At 47.4% G+C, this 25,889-nt stretch overlaps 1 protein-coding gene across 1 annotated transcript in view; it reads left to right on the plus strand.

Annotated features, from left to right (window-relative positions):
- Positions 1 to 25,889, plus strand: part of LOC147022025 (uncharacterized) — a 233,652-nt gene that overhangs the window by 169,339 nt on the left and 38,424 nt on the right. The window contains exons 41-44 of the mRNA XM_085892576.1: positions 5,731 to 5,784; positions 6,088 to 6,249; positions 6,510 to 6,617; positions 9,799 to 9,906. Coding sequence (XP_085748702.1) covers positions 5,731 to 5,784; positions 6,088 to 6,249; positions 6,510 to 6,617; positions 9,799 to 9,906 — 432 coding nt within the window. The remainder of the gene's footprint in view (positions 1 to 5,730; positions 5,785 to 6,087; positions 6,250 to 6,509; positions 6,618 to 9,798; positions 9,907 to 25,889) is intronic.

Here is a 25,889-nt window from a genome sequence, read left to right on the forward strand (position 1 = left end):
CAGGGATGAGGGACAAAATAGAGGGAGGATTGGACAAATATGGGATGTGAGCAGTGTGACCACTCCTTGGCTTTTTTCACAAGATCTTGGCTATTCGTTGTTCACCTTGGTGTCTTGGTTTTCTTGTCGTATAGGTTTTCTATTATCATCGCTTTTCCGAAACCTTGTGAATTCTTGGCTTTTTTCATTGGCTCACCTTGACATTTATGAAAATGAGTAGTGGTCACACTGGATGTGAGGAAGGGTGAGGAATAAGTGGTGATGCCTGGAGTGGACAAGGAGGATACAGAAGCAAACTTTCAGGAAGGAAGCATTGGAACTTTGAAAAGAGGAGGGCTTGGGGGGAGGGGGTTAATGGGAATACAAACAAACGTGATTTTAAATGGGGGATGATCTGAGATGGTGGTGAAAGAAATTACACTGAGGTTTTTAGCCTCTGTTGAGATTACTTGGTTGGAAAGGTAATAATTTATTTCCTTGGTTGGAAAGGTGGTTAGAAATCTAATAATCGATTTACTGGGTTGGAAAGCTAACAATCGATTTACTTGGTTGGAAAGGTAATTGATTTCTTTGGTTAGAAAACTATTAATCGATTTACATGGTTGGAAAGGTGGTTGGAAAGCTAATAATCGATTTACTTGATTGGAAAGGTAATAATTGATTTACTTGTTTGGAAAGGTTATAATCGATTTACTTGGTTGGAAATCTGATAATCAATTTACTTGCTTAAACGAACCGATATAATGGTAATATTTATCGAGGCAACAGAAAATACACTCGGACCTCTGTATCTGCGAGGGTTACTTTCCTGGAAAACCTCGCAGATACAGAATTCAGAAATCCAGATGCCACGGTTTAAAGGGGATGTGGGTTCGCGGTCCTAGTTAGACGGAACAAAACAAACTGGGGGGAGGGGCAAAATGGTAAATGTTGAAAAACAATAATTAAAATAAATAAATTGATGTTTTTATTGATGATGATGATGATGATGATGATGATGATGATGATGATGATGATGATGATGATGATGGTGGTGGTGGTGGAGGAATGTCAGACGGATGATTCTTGCCTTTCATCCATAGGCAACCTGTCCAACACATTCACTTTTCCACTTAAACTCATCACTTTCTTCTGCCACTTTCCAACAGACTCACCTTCCCCATTCATCTTGTGTTTAGAAGCCATGGTTAACGGAAATTACAAGTTCATGATAGCAAGGCGAGAGGTGTAGCGAGGTGTTTGCAGTTCGGGAACCAAATACACTGCTGTACATGCGGTATTAACATCTGTGCACCTCTCCTCATGTCCCTGGTGTGGTGGTCTTGGTGTTGCAGGGAAGGGTACAAATTCTCAAATACATGGGTCGCAAATTTGGAATCCGTCGACATTTACCAATTCACAGATAAGTGAAACTCACAAATGCAGAACTCGCGGATATGCGAGGTTGCTTCAGATATATAAAACTACACACAAGGAGAACACATACAACAATCATAACCATGACAACGTGTTATAAAAGATCCTTTCTCACTTGTTTTACTTCATTTTACATCCTCATGGACTCTCACAGATTGACATGCAATGTGTTTGTGAACTTCTGTCTTTTGATTCAACCCAGCAGCGAGGTGACTCGAGGCACGCCTGGTTCCTTTAAAAGGAGACTTGCAGTCACTGCAGGACCAGCAGCGGATTTCTTCACTCTGTACAGATTATAAAACTTGATCAAAAGACCTCATAAACTGAATGAAACGTTTTCTTCATGTTTTAGTACATCCTGATTGTGATGATTGTGCAGTTAATTGACACAAACGTAAAGTTGTACAGCTCTTTGCAGAGGTTTAAAGTGGGATAAAGAAGGCTCTCGCTACCTTGGCATGTGCCTTGGCACTACAACATTTATGAGCAAAAAATTGCGCGAATGAGGTGAATAAGATTGACGATAGGCTAAGTTCGTGGAGAGGGATAGTATCCACACTGTCTTTTAGAGGTCATGCATTAGTAACGTGGTGGCCTCATGATGGCACAAAATGGTTGCTCTGCACCCTCCTGTGGCACTATTGACAGTAATCCAGAAGCACTCACTTGACTTTTTCTGCAGTAGAAAGCACTGGATCAGGCCTGAAGTCCTTTACCTCATGCCGACCCATGGACTGATTGATATTGTCAGCCGATTGAGAGCCTTGTGGATTAATGCTGGACATTGTTTTCTATATCACCAGACACAGCCATAGTGGACAACTGTTAGGTGTGTGTGTGTGTGTGTGTGTGTGTGTGTGTGTGTGTGTGTGTGTGTGTGTGTGTGTGTGTGTGTGTGTGTGTGTGTGTGTGTGTATGTAGCTGTTACCTCCATTTGCTGGTGACCCTGTGCTTGCGAAGTGAAAAGCAGAGTTAAGTGATCAGTCGCATAAGTCGTACGTGTCTGCATTTTGTTAATAGTGGGGCAACTTAGCATAACAATTGTGCATTTTGTGAGGAAAGCACCAAATTTGGCACACTCGTAGCCTAACATATTATGAACAGATTTGGATGTTGGGCCATCTCAAATTCAGCCGCTGATGGCTGTGGCAGCCATTTTCCATAATGGCCACTTGCGGTTACTATAATTTCACTCTAACATTGGTTTGAACATTTATTAAAAGCTGAATTACGAAAAACATAACCTGTAGCCACCTCAAGTTTAAAGATAGCCGCCATTTTGCAAGATGGCTGCTAATTATTTGTTGTACCGGACGACTATCTCACTCATAGAAATTGGTTGTTGAGAATGGTGGCAAACGAATCGCGGGCTGCGTCTGATTGATATGAATACCAACATCGCTTATGTAAAGTCAGTGGTTGTTGAGCATGGTTGCAAACGAATCATGGGCTGCGTCTCATTCATATGAATACCGACATCTCACTCATAGAAATTGATCGAGAGATGTCTGATTTAAATGTTCTGAATCAGTGACACAGTCTGCTCTGTTAATATTCTCTCAATTTTGTGAGCACTCTCCCTCACACACGCACACACACACACACACACACACACACACACACACACACACACACAAAGCTGTGCATTCAAGTGCGGCCTTTTTGCACTTGCAATGCTTCAGACAGCTCTTCTTGCACTTGCACAATACGAGCTCATAGCAGATGTGGTCTGCTTTGGGTAGCTTCATCCAGTGTGGCTCGTACACCCCCTCGTCATTCTTGACCCAGCCCCAGCTGGATGGAGGAGGCAGCTCTGGCGTTGGTAGCAATGTTTAACTCCACACGTGGCCTCCTTGGTACACCGCCCTCTTCATCTTTGTACTTTGGTAGGCCATCTTTGTACTTGGGTCCCTCAGACTGTGCCTTTCCAACACGGTTGTGCAGCACTGATAAGCACTTCTTATGGTACTTGGCGTCCTGGGCGACCATGTCCCCGGCACTGAGTCGGCCGAGCAATTCTTTGTCTTCAAGAATGGCTGCCCAGTCTCGAATTTTACTGTCCATTTGAAATGTTGCAACTTCGTGAACACCATCGGTTCCTGCAGGGTGTCTGCAGAAGAAACACTGGGCTTCTTGGGCCTTCTCTGTACTGGATGATCTTGAATGAAATCTGGTGCGTTTGCATGCATTTGGTACGTCATGGATGTCTCCTTCTGTCATGAGTGTTCACTTTTCTGCCCTTTGCAATTTTGTATTGTTATATTTGAGCTTGCAGGTTTGATGGTACAAAGCATTGTTTGCAACCATGGCCGCTTCAATGCCATACCCTTCGTTGAGTCTTTCCAACTGAAGTGTTCCTGGAAGTTGTCCAAGCTCACTGAATCTGATCAAATTGGCTGTGAGTGAACTGTACCCACTCCCAGAGTCTTTTCGCTTGGACTGTGAAGGATATGTCAGAGACTCTGCTTTGTCCTCTTGGCAAATGATACACAGCTTCCAGTTAGTCTGAGTTGGGTGTGTTGATGTTGATGGGACAGGACGCTCAAGGCCAACCAATTGGAAGCTCTTGGACATGGTCAAGTTGTTCACCAGCAACCACCACCATCAGGATCTGCAATGACACAATGTAGGATAAATTAGTGATGGATTAAACCAGTTTTTTCCGAGCCCATAGTCATAAATACTATTGCCACTTGTAAAATCTTCTACAGACGCCGGTGACGGCACATAGACAATTCACACCCATCATCTGAGTTACATGGCTTCATTCCCAATACGACCGAATTCATCCATATTTAGGTTACTTCGAGCCGATGTGCTGAGATGTGTTGCGATTGACTGTAAGAGTCAATAAAAACGCAGTTTCAGAAAACTGAAGGGTTACTCAACAAACTGACCAAAACAAATTAGCTTAGCCAGGAAAATGCAAACTAGAATGGAAAACTACTTACAAATGGTTTGGCATTGCCGTCAATCGAACGAAGATAACCCGAAAACTAACGAGTTATCATGGTAAAGATATCTCGCCAACACGCCGGTACGAAGAGAGAACTTCCTCACTCAGTAGCAAACTGGAACTGGCGCCGTAAAGGCAGAACGGAAATACATGCAGAACCTCGTAACCCGGTAATCCGTGACTGAGATAATCCTATGACCAAACTGCACCCCGCAAACCCAACTCAACTTGATGAACTACGGTTAACAATGGGATAGCATAGAGAACTCTATGGGCACAGAACAAAATAACAATGAATCGAGTCAACAAGTGAAAGCTGGCAACTCAACCGTTTCGCTAAGTTGCCCCACTATAAGAACATACATCGAAAACCATTCAGCCGAGGAAATTGAAACTTTACCACATGTTACATGACCATGTGAGATAGCGGTCACCTTCATGAGGTCAACATTGGCCAAAGGGCCAAAGGGCAACATGGGCCAAGTTTCTACAATTGTCAATTTTCATCCGATTGACTTGAAATTTGAAGAGGATTTGTACAGCTGGTCACGAAATTCAACCACCAACTATATTTGAGGTCAACATAGGGCAAAAGGCCAACATAGGCTAAATTTATATCTCTGTGTGTGTGTGTGTCTGTCTCTCTCTCTCTCTCTCTCTCTCTCTCTCTCTCTCTCTCTCTCTCTCTCTCTCTCTCTCTCTCTCTCTCTCTCTCTCTCTCTCTCTCTCTCTCTCTCTCTCTCTCTCTCTCTCTCTCTCTCTCTCTCTCTCTCTCTCTCTCTCTCTCTCTCTCTCTCTCTCTCTCTCTCTCTCTCTCTCTCTCTCTCTCTCTCTCTCTCTCTCCCCCTCTCTATGTCTCCCTCTCTCTACACTCCATCCCCAAGATACCTATCCCCTTCTTGCACCCTCCTCGTTATACATTCATACTTCTTTCCTCACCACATCTTCTCAGAACAATGCTTCAAGAACACAAAATATTTTGGCTCAATCTCTTCTTTGCTGCCATTATATCTTGTTGATCTTTGCAAAGCCTATTTATAATTACTCCCTGTAAACCTCGAACATCGACATCTTCCTACAATTGTTACTATTGCAGATGCAATTTCGCCACAAGGTGATATTGGAATTGGATTATGGCTAGAATATTTGCTCGTAAATGAAGACCTTTGTAGTTGGATGATGATCTTTGTAGCAAAAGCTCTACTCTAACCTTAGAGATATATTGTGTATATAATCTGGGATAGTGCCAATTTTAGTTCAGTCCATATTTCCTGAAGTAAAGTTAATTTTTAAAAATAATTAATTCACGCCATTAAAGTAAAATGGTCTAAAGGTATAAATGTACTTTTTGTTCACAGGGTGCAACTGGCTTTCCTGGAGCACCAGGAATGATTGGTCTTCCAGGTTCATTAGTAAGTGTCATGTGATGTCCATTTGTTCATTCCTTGTGTGCAAAGCAACATGGCTGTCTGGCCCCAAAATGATGACTATGGCCAGAATTGCAATTTCGCTACAAGTCGATATTGGAATTGTCCTGTGGCCAGAATCATTGCTCGTAAATGAAGACCTTTGTAGTTGGATGATGGCCTATAAGCAAAAGCTCTACTCAAACCTTAGAGATATATTGTGTCAAATAAATAACAAACAACTTTGTCATGATAATTCACGCTTTAATGTTTCTTTGAAATAGTCCCTTGTCACTGATCTTTTTTCAGGGAAATCCAGGTCACACTGGCCCACCTGGGCCTGAAGGAAAGCCTGGTGAGCATGGTCCGAGTGGAGAGACTGGTCCGGTGGGAAATACCGGCAGTATTGGATTACCTGGGCCAGTCGGACCTCGTGGCAAAATTGGAGACAGCGGTGAAGAAGGTGTTCCAGTATGTATTCCATTTTCCTCGAACACAATTGGTGCGTCTGTTGTTTCACTTTCAGCCAAGTGTTTCACTTTGTCATGTCATTTATCAATATGGAGGACCAAATATCTGAGGTTGTAGTTTTAATCACTTTGATTGTGATCTATCATTAAGCTTTTGTCTTTTCCGTAAAGAGCCTAAAATACTTGATATTCGGATTTCATCTTGATTTTGACCTTTTGATGTTTTTCCAGCGGTTTTAAATACTTCTATATTCTTTTTAGGGACAGCCGGGGCCGAAGGGTCCCCCTGGGCACAGTGGCAGCCGTGGGCATATGGGGATTATTGGGAGTAGAGGTGACAAAGGTGTTATCGGTCCACCTGGCAATCAGGTGAGTCATACTTGGGCTATGACTGTGAACTTGCACGTATGTACGCAATTTGAATACGTGCGCAACGTACACACAAACACACATGCCAAATAATTTGAAACACTTCTTACGAAGAAAAAGAAAAATATGATGAGAAACTTATTGACATTGTTCGAGCTCGCAGGATAGCCGAGAGATATGCAGCATACTCACCTCTGAGCTGTTTTGCCTGTGTTTGAATCTTGACCCAGCTATGAACTGTCACCCTGGTGTTTTGCAGGAATGGAAATTCATCATTGTGTGTGTCATTCCTCAGATTGACGTTAAACTGGGTTTCTCATCTGCTGGTATTATTTGTGGATGTTAAAAAAATCTCACGGTGTATTTCATGAAGTCGGTGAGTTATTACCGACACTGACCAAATTACAAATTCCTCCTTTGAATGATTGCTGTGAAGGCAACAGCAAAACACACAGCATAACCCTTGGTCAGTAATGCTTCGGCAGCAGCGACACCATAAAGAATCACTCCTCCCGCCTTCTCCCCCGTCTGTCCTCCCCCACCAGTCTACCCAGGTCGTAACCGTTCTCCCAAAATCCCTAACTTCATTACTCTCACCAATTATAAGTTCAGCACTTACCTCTAATTCCTTCATCCTTCTCTTCTTTCGTCTGTGGAATTGACTCCCTGTGTCTTTTATCTCGTGCCAATACCTCCAATTTTTTAAAAGAATGCTGCCCATCATCAACTCGTACTTTCTTCAAAACCCACTCTTGCTCTCTTCTACTCTCACTGATCCACCCCCCTACCCATCCTGTCCATTTCCTTTTTTTCCACTCACCAAACTCGTATGTAATGTCCTTATTTCCTTGTTCCCCTCTGATCCTCTGTCAGTCTGTGAACATGCTGCTCTTTATCATGAAAACGACTCTGGCTCTTTAATGTTCTTTGGAGAGGAGGTAATGTTTGCTCCAACTGTCAACACACATTGTCAGTCTACACTTTAGTGATTGTCTCTTAAATGTCTCAGGGCAACCTATGACATGCACTAATATGCTACCTTTAAAAACAAAGCACCATGCACATTTCCATAAGAAGATAATAATGACTGCCTGCCTGCGCATGAATCAGGCATTTGACACAGTGTGGTACCTATCCTGCGATGCTTGCCAAGCTCCCTACCTGCAGCATACAAGGCTGCCTCTCTACCTGGCTTTTTTGAGTTTCATCACTTGAGCAGTCAATGCATTGCTTTCAATGGACCACTCTCCTCTCTTATTCCAGTTGAGGTGGGAGTGCCCCCAAAGCATTGTCTTGGGCCAAGTTTTGTTCCTTATCTACATAGGTGACCTCTCTGATACTTTGGAAACCATCTCTTCTTTTTTGCAGATGACTCCACATGGTGTCATGCAGTACCCCCATCCCACTGACAGGCAGAGACAGCAGCTGCATCACTCCGCTGTTTTGGAATTGATTAGATTCTTGTCTGTCAAATGTAGCATCTCTTTAAATCCTTGCAAATCGCAGTCTCACCATGTAGCTCCACAGGGAAGCCCACAGATCTTTTTGCATGGTCAGCTACTGGAAGAGATTCCTTGTCTTGAACTTAGAGGTCTCACTATGAGACAAAGAGGTCTCCTCCACAGAGCTTATAGCAAAGATGAAGTTCAAAGCCAGCTGCAGTCGAGGCATCCTTTGTCATTCCAAGACATTCCTTGAAAAACGACTCAGTCTAAAAGGCCTTTGTCCATAGCTCCAGGAAGTGCAGCTCAATGTGCTGGTGCTCCAGAATCACATCTGTCTCTCCTGGATTCTGTGGAATATAAAGCTCTCAATATTATTGCCATCTCCCATGATGAGTCCAAAGCACAAGGCCTGTTGCTCTTACATCACAAAGAGGTCGATAAACCACCCTATCCTTAGGTCCAGCTCCCCCTGGTTTCTCAGCATGCTGACCCTCACCTACTACTCCAGGAACTATGCATTCATCCAGTAATGTTCTCTGGCTAAACTTTAAAAAAAGGCATCCTGACTGCTCACTTCCACTCTTTTATTGTTCTTTTCTCCCGTTTGTGGAACTGTCATCCAGAAGCCGTTCAATCGCAATCTTCCCTCCAGGACTTAAAGTCGGCAGTGCACCATCTTATGCTATTTACCTTGCCAAGCCATAATCTTCTCTACCCCCATTAACCCTAACCCACCCCTCTTACTTGCAGGATACTGTGTTTCCTTCCCTTCTCTCTTTCTCCTCGGGTCTTTTTCATTCCCTTTTTGTTTTTGTTTTGTCAAAATGTTCCACCAATGTCAGTCCATTGCCGCTTTACCTTCTGTCACTTGACTTTTCCAGGGCCTACATTTTTTTTTTACATTATCTTTACAGGAGTAAGGCTCATAGAAGAGAAATGTATAACAGACAGTGGGATAAACATCAAGCCACTGAATGAACAGGAAAAAAAGAGGAGAGGGCAGAGGGGTCAGGATACCCATGGGTGCCCACTCTCCACTGCTGGACAGCAGGGAAACAAGGGTATCCTGACCATGCAAACTTGTCTGACAACTCTTAATTGTTGTGGCAATTACTCCACTGTGAGAACAGATTGTGGTAGACAAGTTTTATATTTGCCAAGCATGTTTCCAAAATGTTCAACTTGCAAACTCAAAAACAGTTGTAGAATATCTGGATTTTTTTTTCTTATAAAGAGAGTTGTTTATAAAATCTTTCTGAGGTATCTTTGCCATTCTCGGTGTTTCTTCAGTCCAGCACATTGACAACCGAATATGATTTTGTTGGGCCTTTTTTTCACATTTCGCTTTAGCAATTGTAGTTTGTGAATTGGTATATATCACTGTTGGAACTATTTGCAGAAAAGGGTAATTATGCACAGAGAAGAGAACACTTTCTCCAACATCTACACCATTTTGATCATTGTGGACCACCTCCTTTGAGATTGAGCATTCTTAATATTCCAGTGTTTCGCATATGCATTGATTGAAAAGAAACCATGAAAAAGAAATAATTTTAAGGACTCAAAATTGGTAAACTAGAAAGGTACTTCCTATAATTTTTGCTGTGGTCTATGATCTGCTTTCTTTAGGATCTGTGTCAATTTATTTATCCTTTTCAAAAAAATAAAAAGAAACCTGTTTGCTGGCGAGCTATATTGCACTTGCATGACTTGAGCATTGCTGTAAATCTTTTCAGGGTGAAATTGGAAAGCCAGGACTTCCAGGGTCCAGAGGAGACCGGGGCCTGCCTGGATCTTCTGGTTCTCCTGGGCAGGTGGGATCCATGGGTGAGCCTGGTATTGAGGTATGGACATTAAAATTTTACTCCAATAGGTCACTCATTCAACATTGGGGATCTCATGGCCTCTGAAATAATACTTTTAACAATATGTTTCTTCCTTTGCTCGTCTCAGGGGCCATATACTGATTATGTAGTAAGCTGGTGGATAAGGGAGGAGGGGAAAGGGACCGAATTGACAGGTCAAAAATAAAGAAAAAATTTGAGGATAGAAAAGAGAAATTAGAGTATGGGGGTGGGGGATTGGGAGGAAATAAACAAGTGGGGTAGTGGTGTAATTAAGAAAAGAAGGTTGAGAGGAAGCAGGAGCAAAATCTTGCAAACCAGATGGGGGTGATGATGAGGGGAGGGTGGTTAAAAAGTAAAACAACAAGAAAGACAACCTTCGATGTCATGACATCGCCAGTATGCCTCCACCAACATTATTACTTCATCATGCACACTTGTACCAAGTATTTTTTTTTTTAATCCCTGAACCCAGATTTAAAATAATCAATAATTCTGGCTGCGAGACCATGCTTCCAATCATGTTGAAATTTATAACATATATTCCACATGCCTACTAGATCTTAACTGTGATGTTTCACATCGATTGATGAAGTGGTTCAAGAGAAAGATTTTTTGAAGAATTTCGTTCAAACCAATATCGCTGCCAGACAATGTTACCTATTAATTGAATTATTCGTGAACATCCTGGTATCCCCAAGGCTTGGGGAACATGTAAGTGAAATTTCCCCTTCATCTGTCAAGCTGTTCTGGAGAAGAAGATTTTAAAATGTTTATTCTTCAAAAAATCATAGCTGCCAAACCTTGTGACCGATGACATCATATTTGGAGAACTTTTGGTTCCTCATGGTTAGGTGATCACACCTGTAATGTTTCACCTCGATCTGTTCAGCCGTTACAGAAAAGAAGATTTTTTGAAGGTTTTATGTTAAAAACAATATGGCAGTCAAACCACATGACCGATGACATCACCAATTTTTTTGCCAATTACAATTTAGCCTTCGATGACCCTCAGAAATTTTCATACTGATCAGATAAAGTGTTTGACATATGCAATTATGATGTCATAACAAAGCCACGTATGACATCATCAAAAAATCACACTTGTTTCCCATGGAGAGTGCTTCACATGTACCAAGTTTCAATTTTTCCAATGGAGCGCTTTCAGAGATACAAAGTTCCAAAGGTTTTCTTTTTTTCCAAAATGGCTGCCACACCACGTAACCTATAACGTCATAGTTATCACAAAAACATTCTACATGAGTAGTCGCGTCATTGCTGAAAAATTTGTGAAATTTCTATGGTGAAAAAGAAAACCATGCCGTCCCGTTTCGATACAACCACACTTTGATTGGACACCTGACCCGAGAAGTCCTCTTTATGAAATCAAATTCAGAATGGGTGGCCGATCACGTCTTTGGAGTTTTGCGTTGATCGGATAGGGTTTTTTGTCGAACATGGCTGCAAGACCATGTGACCGATGATGTTGAAATTTTCAACCAATATTCCCCATGCCGAGTCAATCATGTAAAAAAAAATATTTCTCTGAAACTGCTTTGCCTTTCGATGGGAGGCTTTGCAACGATGATCCACTACTGTTGCTGAAAATATGTTATTTAACAATGACCTCATCAGTCATATGATTTGGCAGCCACGATGGTTTTAAGGAAATAATTATTTATCTGAAACCGTTCAACCAATCAATACTGGATTTGCAGTTATGATCCACCACTTGCTGCATGCATTTGACTTAAAAATGACGTCATCAGTCACGTGGTGTGGCAGCCACATTGGTTTCAAGAAAGATATTTTAAAAATAAATATAACAATGTAAATATAAAATATTTTTTAAGTAAATATAAAAAAATATATAAAAAATAAAATATTTAAAAAAAAATTTTTCTTAAAAAAAAACAAAACAATATGACTGCCAAACTACATGGCTGAAGATGTCATACAATTTTTTTTTATATTGACCAATCTATCCATCGATGAACCTCATAAATTTTCATACTAATCAATACAGCGTTCTACGTGTCAAATTTTGACACTTCACTGATGACGTCATCGTCAAATCACTCTTCTTCCCCATGCAGAGTGTAGTGTCGTGTAGAAGATGCTTAGCAGGCAGACACGAGCGGGGGAACAGTCGAGCCGGGCTGTATTGCACAAGCGCGAGCGCGGGCGTACTTTGCCCGCAGCTCTCCTTTATTACGTACTCAGCACACTCACAAGCCGGGCGACTACGGCATCACTACAACGCCTCAGGCGGCGCGCACTCCTTATACCCCTGGCAGACACGATGACCACCACGACCACTCCTCCCATCATCATGCCCCGCCCTGCATGCCCGCAGGCTATACCACACTCCTCCCTCCTAAAACTATGATTATTAAATGATCACCATCATAATAAGCATAAACAGCACGAAGGACTACGGTCTAACAGTAGACAAGGTACAAAAAAGAAAACAGCGAAGTATAACAGCACATCACATCATATAACGTGTGAAGCGAGCTACTGGAGAAGCACAGCAGCACTACACAGCGAAAACGCCCCCAGGCGGCACATGCTTACATGGCCCTTGGCGAGGTCGCGGCGACCTCCCGACCTCCCGAGCAAACCTCCCCCGGCACCATCAAATGCCTCCGGCCCATAAGGTGGAACCTCTTCCCCAGCCAGACCTGAAACAGATAAACCTTCCGAGGCCGGACCCCCACTGTCTGGAACCCGCGACGCCACCGCCAGACCCGACTGACCTTGGTGGGGGCGCTGAACAGCGCCCTTGGCTGGAAGCAACAAACACTCCACAACAACCCACCCACCACAATCAGTTGAGATTCCACCGCATGGCCAAAACGGCCTTGAGCGAACCCCGAGAGCCGCGCCCCAGGCGCCAGGCACGTCTGACCTTGCTGAAAGCAGAGGTGGGGGTAACGCCGACCAGCGCACGAGTCCCGGCTCCGAGTCGATCTCCGAGACCCCCACGGCAGTTAGACGGTCGCAACTCCATTCAAACCACACTTTAACTACAGGCTCGTCATAAATCAATAGGAACAGTATTGGAACCATTGCAAACTCAATTTTCCGTACAGCGCGTTCTTTTGATAAAATCCCAGCACCTGACAAAACAACTACCTGTGGCCTGGGGCAACTGGAGGCCAATAAACCCTCTTTATTCGCCCCCACCGCTCCCAAAGCCCCCACATCACATTGATCATAATACAAATCCCATCGATTGATCTCAGCCAAACCTATTCTCACACATGCACTGTTGGCATTTATTTCAACAACGTTAAACCGCATCACTCGAGCAATGAAAAACAAATATGCAATGAACAGCAACCCATAACCCACATCACGAGTCCGTCTCTTGGTTGTTGACTCGATGTTGTGACTCGCGACTTCCTTTAACGCCACGGGCTCACCGCAACCCGTTGAAGCCGCCCGAACAACACCGGCGCACCTCGCACCATGAACGCAGCCGACGCGCGAGAGCTCATCGCGAGAGCTGGCACGGCTCCTGCTGCTCCCGAACCGCACACCGCCGTTGCAGGCAGCAACGAACGGCCGCCCCCGTTGCATCGACGCGGCTCCCGCCGCCAGAACCTCGCCCTCGGTACTCGACGAAAGCATCGAAGAGAGCACCGGCACACCTGGAGGTACGAACTGGAGATCCAGCCCGAGGTGCGCCAGCCAGTCCCGACCCAAAAGGACGGGCCCCTCCCCTCGCACCACGAACACCGTGAGTAGGGTGCTTCGCCCCCGGTAGAGCACCGAGACGTCGGGCGCCGCAAGCGGCGCAATCGCTTCGCCGGTGTACGTGCGCGATGCGAGGGCAGCACGAGTGGACTCAATTCGACACCCGATCAGTGCCCCGATCACTTCGACATTCACTGGCATCGGTCCTGTCACCGTAGGACCAACTGAAACCAGGCTCAACATGGGCAGCATCAGTGCCCCGGTCACCTCAACCTCCCCTGCCACTGATCTTGTCATCTCCGGATCAATTGGACGCAGGTCTAACACTGGCAGCATCTCCCGCTCTGGGTCGCTGGAATCTCCGTGCCCCGGCCGCCAAACTCGACCCGGGGCGTTACCGTGCACGCCATGCACCGAACACCATGCCGGCAGGAGGTCTTGACCCGGGACGGAAGGACCGCTTCGCACACCGCCATCTATGACTGTAATGATGGGCGATGACTCTCGGTACACACAACGTAGACGTCCTCGAGTGCTCAGACCGCCGTCCGAGTGATTGCATTGCAACACTCGCCCACGACCCGCGCCGCAGACCGTGCGCGCGGCCGTACGCGCCTGGCACATCGCGCTGACCTCCGGACCATCTGCTGCGCACCGACCATCGAGACCCCGGACATTCATCAGAGCTTGCGCGACGTCCAACGCCGCGTTCGAGCCGAACTGCGTGTCCTCGTTCTTTAGCCGTGGCTTTGCAGAAATCATTCCCCCGATTTGTCGTGCCTCAATAAAACGAACACTGTGCACGGCCGTTGCCCACTCGACGTGGCCGAAGTCGACTCCGACGAAGGCGGGCACGCGTCCGCGTGCCGTGCCCCGACTTCCTGTCATGCCTGAGCCGGCCGCGCCGGCGAGCCTCCTGGCTCCGGAGCCTGTGCGCGCGGCGAGCGAACCTGCGACACGCTCTCCGCGATGCGCACTCCTCCGGAACCTCGAACCGCGCGAGGTGCGCTGAGTTACTCGCTGCCACTCCGAACCCAGCCACCACCCTAAACACGCCGATCCCAAGATCCTCGTCAGCCAACTGTAGTGTCGTGTAGAAGATGCTTAGCAGGCAGACACGAGCGGGGGAACAGTCGAGCCGGGCTGTGTTGCACAAGCGCAAGCGCGGGCGTACTTTGCCCGCAGCTCTCCTTTATTACGTACTCAGCACACTCACAAGCCGGGCGACTACGGCATCACTACAACGCCTCAGGCGGCGCGCACTCCTTATATTCCTGGCAGACACGATGACCACGACGACCACTCCTCCCATCATCATGCCCCGCCCTGCATGCCCGTAGGCTATACCACACAGAGTATTTGCCAGATGCCAAGTTTCAATTTTTTACATGGAGCAGTTTAGGAGATACAGAGCTCCAAAGAATTCCCATTTTTTCAACATGGCTGTCACCCCCACGTGATCTCCTGTTGTGGTGCCGGGTTCGGTGACGAGGACGATCGCTTGACGGAGCAGTTGAGCCGTCTCCCACCGAACACCGGAATGGAAGGTCGTCACCCCGGATAACTCCGGAGTTGACGGGTCGCTTAAAGGACCGTGGTCACCAATATTTTGATGGCGTGAGGTAGGGTCCACTTGTCTATTCCAATTTACCTAAGTACTCACGCCATCTAACTACAGGAGAAGCCACACCCTTGGCCGGCTTTGTCCGAACCGAGTCGCTGTTACCAACTCGGATCCGGCGTAACCAAGCGGAAATTACCAAAGCCGCGCCGACCCAAATGACAACTTACAGCACAATCGGCCTTCCTAATTCTCAAGCCCGAACCATACTGGGTCAATGATAGAAACGACAGGCAACAAGCTGGAACATTTAACAGGGGTTTATTAGTAATAATAAGACACAGTGTAGACTTATTCCGAATATACAGGCATTGTACAATGAGCAATCAACACTTCTACAATTTCTATTTATAGGACGGCGCCACTACAGACACACACACACACACACCAAAAGAAAATGGACCCGGATTATCTTTATTTCGACCCTCGCAGCCAAAGAGATAGACAGGCTGGAGGTCAGAGTTTGGTCGGTACCTGGCCGCCTCGTGTGGTTTGGCCCACGACCGCAGGTGTGAAACTCGGGGTCGTCGGCGAGCCCAGACACGGTGGAGCGGGGTCCAGGTGGGGGCCAGGGTCACTCCTCACAGAGGGCTAGCGGAAATTCCTGGCTCGGACTCCGGGTTATTGCTCGACAAAATGAGCGATGGACGTCGACGGCTGTGGAATAGTCAGAGGACCAGCTTGAGGCACGGCAACGCCGACCACCAACGACGCACACCAAGAGCAATGGCGACCCCTTTCTTCTCCGACAATTCCAACCCAACTCCAGTGAACACTAAGGAGAGCCCGGCGATTCTTATCCTTCCCCCAGGCGGGGTGGGGTGATCGGACCTCTGAGGTAATCTTTGTCCTGATTGGACAGGGTTTCGTGGGGTGATAACTGTCCCCCTCTGGTTGGACAGGGGAGAAACCCTGCCTTTTTGGGGCAGAGTCAGAGCTCTGAGGTAATCTTTGCCCTGATTGGACAGGTTTTGTGGGATGATGTGCTGGCCATCTGTAATTGGATAGGGGGGAACCCCCTCCTTTCCTGGGCGGAGTCGGTGTTCTGAGGTGAGGAAACCTCCACCAACGTCCGTGGTCGAACGCACATGGACAATGGCGTCGATGGTGCGAAGAAGTGAAGGATTGATTTGTTGGTGTTGGGTATTGCAAAATCTAACAAGAAAGAAACTTCGCAGCGCACACATGTAATTCCCTTTAGACATCGGGAGGAATCTAACGATACACATACTTATTGAAATAACTAAACTTAGGGACTGCTGTCTGTTTGTGTTCAAATGGCTTCCAGATTCGTAACACTACGACGTCATCGTTATCAGAAATTCTGCTTTAGTAGTCGCATCTATCTGTCAAAATTTTGTTTCAATCGGATAAGCGGTTGCAGAGAAAATGGGGAAAATTCACATGGACGTACGTACGTACAGAAGGACAACCCGAAAACAATGCCACCAGCGATGCAACAATGCCACTGGAGGCATAAAAAGCCCACCATATTTGCATGAACTGTATAATAAAAGGGAAAGTGTGTGTGTGTGTGTGTGTGTGTGTGTGTGTGTGTGTGTGTGTGTGTGTGTGTGTGTGTGTGTGTGTGTGTGTGTTTGCTTGTGTGTGTGTGTGTTTGCTTGTGTGTGTGCTTGCTTGTGTGTGTGTTTGCTTGTGTGTGTGTGTTTGTTTGTGTGTATGTGTGTGTGTGTGTGTGTGTGTATTTGTTTGTATGTATGAGTGTGTGTGTGTGTGTTTGTTTGTATGTATGAGTGTGTGTGTGTTTGTTTGTATGTATGTATGAGTGTGTGTGTGTGTGTGTGTGTTTGTTTGTATGTATGAGTGTGTGTGTGTTTGTATGTATGAGTGTGTGTGTGTGTGTGTGTGTGTGTGTGTGTGTGTGTGTGTGTGTGTGTGTGTGTGTGTGTGTGTCTGCAACGCGAGGTTCCACAGCACGAACCAGCAAACCGATTTCGATGAAACTTTGCCAACATGTGGAATATATACTGGGAATGTGCGCGTTTGAATTTCGTTGCCTAGCAACCACCCGTTGCTGTGCAGCGGCCGAAAAACCGCGTACAGTATTTTCAATACTTGTCCTTCAGTTTTGAATGTAGAGAAACGAGACTTCGGAATTAAACACTTCGAGATATTTAGAAAATTTTACTCGAGCCGATTTTTGATTGAGGTTTTATTTTTCAAATGGTAGTCCTTCAAAAATCGGGTGTCTATTTACCGTCATTTCTTATGAGCGGCTTAGGAAAGTGGACGTGGTTGATGAAAAGTGGGAGTGGCGTATTAAAGTGGGCGTGGCTTATGAAAAATATTGTGTGGCTCAGGAGGTGTGGTCAAACAAGAGCATTGAGAGAAGTTTATCGGGTTTTCCGTGTGTGTATGTGTGTGTGTGTGTGTGTGTGTGTGTGTGTGTGTGTGTGTGTGTGTGTGTGTGTGTGTGTGTGTGTGTGTGTGTGTGTGTGTGTGTGTGTGTGTGTGTGTGTGTGTGTGTCTGCAACGCGAGGCTCCACAGCACAAACCAGCAAACCGATTATTTTTCAAATGGTAGTCCTTCAAAAATCGGGTGTCTATTTACCGTCATTTTTTATGAGGAGTGCCAGTTGGCAAAATACGCAATAGGAAAAATCTTGCCAGGCAGAGGAACAATTGTATGTGAACCAATACGTCTTGGCAATGAATCTTCGGTGATGGATCGGTCAGAATGAAAAGCATCGTATCCAGCGCTTCGATCCTAGCGAATCCCTTGTCGCCTACTGGCTTGTTTGTTTGTTTGTGTGCAGGATATCTCAAAAAGTTGTGGACGGATCCGGATGAAATTTTTTAATGGACAGATTGGGTGTGTGACAAGGGAGAATTGATTCAATTCTGGTGAAGATCTGAATTGCGATCTGATAATTTTTTAAGTGATTCTTCACAGGGATTTTAAGCTGCCATTTTGTTTTGTCCTGCTCAAATATGCCTCGACTTGAAACAGGGCGCAAAAGATTATGGACGATAAAGCGTTTAAAATGTTTTTTTTTTCATTTTCCTCAATCATGTCATCGAATGCCTGATCTTCATATTCCTACGAATTGCTGTGTACTTCACTTTTGTAGGAGCTATAGTTTTCAAATTATGAGCTTGGAGCGATGTTATCTTTTATATTCTCGTAAGAGCGAATGAGAGGTTGTTTGTTTGTTTGTGATGCCAATCCTCTTCGCTCCCAATATTAATCGTGATAAAACTTCATAGATTTGCATTTCTTTTTTCACGATGCACATTACGAGGGGTTTTGAACAGTCATTTTCTCACAAATCGTAACTTAAAAACACACAAACCACCACCTGTCACCACCCCCAAGGGTAGATCCATATATACAATGCTTTGTAAAAAAAAAAAAAAATTTTTTTCACATTTCAACCAAAATGTAGTCCCGAAATACAGAGTGGGGCAGTGAAACGGGAGATTTTAAAAAATGATCTCCGCTTTTGTCAGTTAAAAGCTAAATGGTATGGCCAGTAAGCATTGGTTGTGGTATTTGTGGTTAAGCATTAGTAACTGCCGATAAACGAACAATTAAAATTGACATTAACATGCTGTAGCACGAATTGGTGAATTGTAATACAAACTGCTTGATGTAATGAGCTAATTTTGATTGTGGATGGCAGTATTATACTGTAAACTGCCTGGTGAGATTTGTGAACATGCTGGATTGTTCTCAGACGAAACTTCCAGTGTGGACAAGAATCGCATTTCCTACAAGGCACGAGATTGTTCTGTGATACCATATAAACCCGCGAGAGGGAAGTGTAGAGAGACGGGAGACATGTGACGAGACTTGTGCATCGATCGGCCCCGTGCTCAATTTAACTCTGATGAGTGAATGAGGTGTTAATGTCCAGAGTGGTTGTTAACGCATGGAGTCGATTATAATGAGGTTGATTAAAACTCATTAAGATTATGTATCGGGAAAGAATTCCTTTGAGCTCTTCAATCATCCTGGCCAGACCAGCGTATGAGAGAGAACAACGCAACATGAGTCAATCATTGGACAGCCCCGGCAGATGCTGCAAGGACATTGAGTGAGAATGATGCGACAGGACTCGATCATTCGACAGCCCCGGTGGATAAGGTGAACACGCGTGAGTTAAGCCGGCAGGACAGGGACACTGGGTGGGAATCGGAGTTGGGCATTGTGTGTAATGGTGAACTAACTTCCTCATTTGACTTTGTATCTGTATATTTGAAATGCAGGTTTCAAATATATTTCGCTGTTGATGTGGTCACCGTAACGTCACTCGGAAGTCACAGACCCCAACTGACAAAGATCCATTTGATTGGTAGCCAACAATCTGTATGATTGTTCACACTCGTGAAGTGCAAATCTTAGGTTGCAGTCGTTGGAGAACAAGCTGGGTTCGGCACCACGAACAATATACGAGTATGTACACTAAAGGAAAGGAAACCCCAAGGTGTATACCGAATCGCTTTGCCAACATGATCACAACTTTTTTGACTGATCAACCAGCTACAAGGTTTCCTCAAGTTAATGAGGCCAGTTGGTTTCAACAAGATGGCACAATGTCTCACACCACCAGTGTCAATGGCTGCCGTACGACTACATTTTCATAACCACATCATCTGCAGGAATAGTGACATCACTTGGCCTCCAAGGTCCCAAGACCTGTCAGCATGTGACTATTTTTATAGCGGCACTTAAAAAGCAAAGTGTACACATCGCCCACACAATATTGAAGAGCTGAAAGAAAGACTTCATCAAAAAATTGCCGGAATTTCTTTGGAGATGCGACGCCACGTCATGGGAAATGTGTGGAACACTCGAGGAATGCCTGTGCAGAGACGGAGGTCACCTCGAGGATGTGATCTTCAAGAAATAAACAACATGCTATGTACATTAAGATGGCATACTTGGAATTAAGCAAATACAAAATGTTTATTTAATTGCTGAGTTTTAAAAAAATCTCCCGTTTTTCTGCCCCACCCTGTAGTTATGTAAGGGAATTGGTGGGAGGAGGCAGGAGAAGGGAAAGGGTGGGAGGAGGGACCCAGAGTTGCTAGGCAACACCAGGTACCTTTGCTGGCATGGAATAAATGCAAGTATGTGGCCCCTCAGACTCCTGTTCTGATGTGATATCTTCATTTGCTCGTTAACCTCCGCCATCGGAGATCGGAGGTTACTGTTTTCACCCCTTTCTGTTTGTTTATTTATTTGTTTGTTTGTGAACAGTATTACGGAAAAAAACTCCTCGACTAGAGAACATTGTACTTTACGGTACTTCTACATATCGACGGTCCCCTGTGCCAGTGCGCATGCGCAGCCTGACCCGGAGCCAGGGATGTTGTGGGTGTTTCAACCTGTTCAATACTTGTTTGATTATTGTCGTTCCACGCTAATAAAGTGGTCGAACAAATTGAACTCTGTTCTTATTTATAATCAAACAACTTGATGCAGTCGAGTAAAGATCGTCGGTGCTGAGGAGGACACGACTGGGTGAAAACGGACCACGAGAACGTCGACAGTGAGTTTGGATTTCTCGGGTTCTGTACCCAATCTTCGCCCCCAGGACACTGTACACACGTGTGCATCACCGAAAATAGAACGTTTACTCCAGAATAACTGTTCCTATGGCGCCGGTGGAAGCAGAGTGCCCGATCGAGGGTTGTGACTATATGGCTACACACGCAGAGGCGGCAGTGGTGGCCGCCATGTTGAGTATACACGCCACTGTGCACGTCGCCGCCCCAGGGCGGCGAGCTCGAATGCCAAGATGGAGAAACTCAAGCGTCCCTCCATAGCACTGGCCGGAACGGGCGAGGCCTGGTCGTACTTCATAACCCGCTGGGGCGAATACAAAACAGGTACGAAGCTTGTCGGACCTGACATAGTCGCGCAGCTACTGGAGTGCTGTGAGGAGGAGCTGAGAAAGGACCTCACTCGCGCGGCGGGTCGGAGCCTCGTGGGCAGCGATGAAGAAGACGTCCTCGCCGCCATGAAGGCGCTCGCCGTCCGGACGGAGAACACGATGGTGGCTCGAGTGGCCCTGTCTAACATGCGGCAGGGACACGAGGAGCCCGTCCGGTCGTTCCACGCCCGCATCAAAGGGCAGGCGGACACGTGCAAGTATGAAATGAAGTGCACCAAGGCGGGGTGCGATCAGGTCAACGACTTCACCGAAGAGATATTGCGCAACGTGGTTGCCCGTGGCATCGCGGACCAAGCAATACAACTTGACCTACTCAGTGAGAAGAACCAGGACATGCCATTAAAGGACATGATAGAGTATATCGAGGCCAAAGAGTCTGGAAAACGCTCGGCATCGCGCCTGCTTGACACTCAGAGCACGGACGCGATCAGTAGTTCGTATCGGCGGGGAAAGCGACAGGACGTCCGTGCCAGAGTAGGAGCCAGGCCAGAAAAACGGAAGGCCAAGCCCAAAGGAGTATGCATCTACTGCGGCGAGGTGGGCCACGGCAAAACGCCTCAATGGCGCGCCAGACGCGCCGAGTGCCCCGGATACGGTAAAAAGTGCCGGAAGTGTGACCGCCAGAATCACCTCGACAAGGCGTGCCTGGGCGGCCGATCGGCAAGACCCCCATCTAAGGAGACCGACGGGATGTACGACAAACAGACGGCAGCCTTCGTCGAGCTATGCACGGTCACCATGGCCAGCACAGAGGATGAAATGCGCGCGCTTCCCCTCGCTCACCACCTGTACGATGATATGTGTGATAAGTGGATGAAACGCATATCCGACCCACAGCCATACGTCAACCTCACTCTCACCAACAAGCACGAGGATTACAAAGCGCTGGGTTTTAACCTCCTGAAACACACCCGCGCGGTAACCCTACCCGCTATGGCAGACACGGGGTGCCAGAGCTGCCTGATCGGCATTAAAGTCGTCCAACAAATGGGCCTGAGTACTGAGGACCTCATACCTGTATCCATGACCATGAAGGCCGCAAACAACAAAGGAATTCGTATCCTCGGAGCCGTGGTAGTCAGATTCGCCGGTAACAGTGACGACGCTCGGAGGTTGGAGACTCGCCAAATCGCGTACGTGACGGACTCTTCAGACCGCATATTCCTCTCCCGTGCGGCCTGCATGGACCTGGGAATGATCTCGGACAGATTCCCAACACTCGGAGAGGTGAATCTGACGACCTCGGAATTGTGCGACTGCCCGCGACGCGCGGAGCCGCCGACCAAGCCGACCGCACTCCCCATGCCAGCGACTGAGGCCAACAGAGAGGCACTACAGTCACATTTACTCAGGATGTATGCTCAGAGCACATTCAACACGTGCCCACACCAGCCACTACCGAGAATGACCGGCCCGCCACTACGTCTTATGCTCAGTGAGAACGCGACACCGGTTGCCCATCACACTCCCATCTCTGTGGCCATACATTGTCAGGATGAGGTAAAAGCAGGCCTCGACCAGGACGTTCGGCTCGGCGTGTTGGAGGAAGTACCCATCGGCACGCCGGTGACATGGTGTCACCGCATGCTAATTTGCGCGAAAAAGAATGGCAAGCCGCGACGCACCGTCGACTTTCAGGCCTTGAACAAGCATGCGTTCTGCGAGACCCACCACACCCAATCCCCGTTCCACCAGGCGAGACGCGTACCTAACGGGAAGCGCAAGACAGTATTCGACGCATGGAACGGTTACCATAGCGTCCGCCTACACGAGGACGACCGCCACAAGACGACCTTCATCACTCCATGGGGGCGCTACCGGTACCTACCGGTATATGGCATCGGGGGATGGTTACTCACGACGATACGATGAGATCATCGCGGACATTGGTAACAAGACCAAGTGCGTAGATGACACGCTACTGTGGTCAGACACGATTGAGGGGAGCTACTTCCAGGCGGTCCAATGGCTGGATATATGCGGCCGGAATGGAATCATCCTCAACCCGGAGAAGTTTGTCTTCAGCGCACCCATGGTGGACTTCGCGGGCTTCACCATCACCATGACGGACGTGCGACCGTGCAGCCGCTACCTGGAAGCGATCCACGATTTCCCACAACCGCGTAACATCACCGACGTCAGATCGTGGTTCGGGCTTGTCAACCAAGTGGCATACGCCTTTAGTATGGCCGAACGAATGCAGCCATTCCGGAAGCTCCTGAAAAGTGGAGAACGCTTCCAGTGGTCCATGGAGTTAGAGGACATATTCCGCGAATCGAAAGACGTGATCGTACAAGAAATCGAACACGGTGTCTGCATATTTGACAAAACTAAGCCAACATGCATCGCCACGGACTGGTCGAAGGAGGGAATCGCATTCTGGTTGCTTCAAAAGCACTGCCGATGCGTGCCAGTTAGACCATTCTGCTGTACTGATGGATGGAAAATAACCCTGGTCGGCAGCAGATTTACACACGCGGCAGAATCCAGATACGCGCCCATAGAGGGCGTGGCTCTCGCAGTCGCGGACGCCTTGGACAAGGCGCGCTACTTCGTACTGGGCTGCGAGAACCTGATCGTTGCGGTAGACCACAAACCACTGCTGAAACTCCTTTCGGACAGAGCACTTGACGACATATCCAACCCCCGCCTCAGGAACCTCAAGGAGAAGACCCTGCATTATCGCTTCTGCATCATACATATCCCGGGCATGAAGAACAAGGCGGCAGATGCCATGTCGCGCAGGCCGGTCGGCACCACGCGACCTCCACTCATGAACCTTCCAGATGACAATGCCACCATAGCGACCCACCTCCAACCAAGCACGCACACCGACGTCCTGTCCCTCCTACGCCAAACTGAGCCGGAGTATGACGACGACGTCGAGGAGGACAACCTGGCATGGTGCGCCGCGGGCCTCGAATCATTACGATCAGTAACATGGGATCGCGTCAGGGAAGCCACCAGCAGCGATGGCGATATGCACATATTGGAGAGAATGACAATGAACAGCATCCCCGACTCAAAAATCGAGATGCCAGAGACAATTCGCGACTATCACCAGTACCGCGAGAACATTACATCAACAGATGGAGTGATCCTATACAAGGACCGAGTAGTCATACCACCCTCACTCCGCGGCGATGTGCTGAGCGCCCTACACGCTGCCCACCAGGGCGTATCAATGATGACCGCCCGCGCAGAATCCTCTGTATTCTGGCCAGGCATGTCGGCCGACATCAGCGCCACTCGGAAAAACTGCGAACACTGCCACCGGATGGCACCATCACAGCCTGGAGCGCCACCAACTCCACCTATTCCGGTCGTTTACCCCTTTCAGGCAGTGTGCTCGGACTTCTTTGTACACAGGGGTGCACACTACCTTGTGACGGTGGACAGATACTCGAACTGGCCGATCATCTCAAAGTTGACGGGTGGCGCCGCCGGACTCATAAACCACTTACGTCGCGCCTTAGTGACGTACGGGACACCAGAAGAGCTCGCGTCGGATGGGGGACCGGAGTTCACCTCCACCGAGACCAGGTCATTCCTGCACAGATGGGGCGTACACCACCGCTTGTCATCGGTGGCCTTCCCTCACAGCAACTGTCGCGCGGAGATTGGAGTTAAGACAATGAAACGACTTATCACGGACAACACCAGCCCGCAGGGAGAACTTGACACTGACGCTGTGCAGAGAGCCATACTACAATATCGTAACACGCCTGACCCTGACACGAAGATCTCCCCGGCAATGTGTGTCTTTGGCCGCCCGATACGCGATTTCATCCCAATTATCCCCGGGAAGTACAGACCGCACGACACTTGGCATGAGACCCTGAAAAGCGAGGGAGGAGGCCCTCCGCAAACGTCATATCCGCACAGCCGACACCTGGGCAGAACACACCAAACGCCTTCCGCCACTTGCTGTAGGGGACCTAGTCCGCGTGCAGAACTAGACAGGATTCCACCCCAAAAAATGGGACAAGACAGGCAGTATCGTGGAGGTACGCCAACACGACCAATACGTGATCAAGATCGACGGCTCGGGCAGAGTCACACTTCGGAACAGGAAATTCCTGCGCAAGTTTAGCCCAGTTCGCAATGACCAGCTGCCACCCCGGTCTATCTATGATGATCTAGCAACCCGCATCACTGTACCTGCACCCGTTGTAACACCGCAACTGCCTGACCTCGACAGCGAACCCGTGACATCTGCGACGCCAACGGGGCCCACGCCGGCACTGACGTCAGTATGCACACCCCGGCGCAAGACGACACCCGTTTCAGACATGCCAGCAGCACCAGGACGAGGCACACCGAGGCGCGCGATCCTTCAGATGCCACCATCGGCCCCTGAAACCCCGAGAGCCCCATCCCCACTGGGGCCCGATGTGACACCACCAGCACCAGCAATAGGTCAACGCCGATCCACCAGAGCGACCAGCGTGCCTGCCTGGCACAAGGACTACTCCATGGAATAGTCACACGATGGGCGATATCAACTTTTGTTCATTCATTAAACTTAATATTTTCTCAGCCTTTATCTATTAACATAATAAAGACTCGGAGGGAGATAGAGAACATTGTACTTTACGGTACTTCTACATATCGACGTTCCCCTGTGCCAGTGCGCATGCGCAGCCTGAGCCGGAGCCAGGGATGTTGTGGGCGTTTCAACCTGTTCAATACTTGTTTGATTATTGTCGTTCCACGCTAATAAAGTGGTCGAACAAATT

The sequence above is a fragment of the Eptatretus burgeri genome, chromosome 8, assembly GCF_056783735.1.
Source record: "Eptatretus burgeri isolate ZD-2024b chromosome 8, Ebu_testis_v1, whole genome shotgun sequence".
In the NCBI taxonomy this organism is placed as follows: Eukaryota; Metazoa; Chordata; class Myxini; order Myxiniformes; family Myxinidae; genus Eptatretus; species Eptatretus burgeri.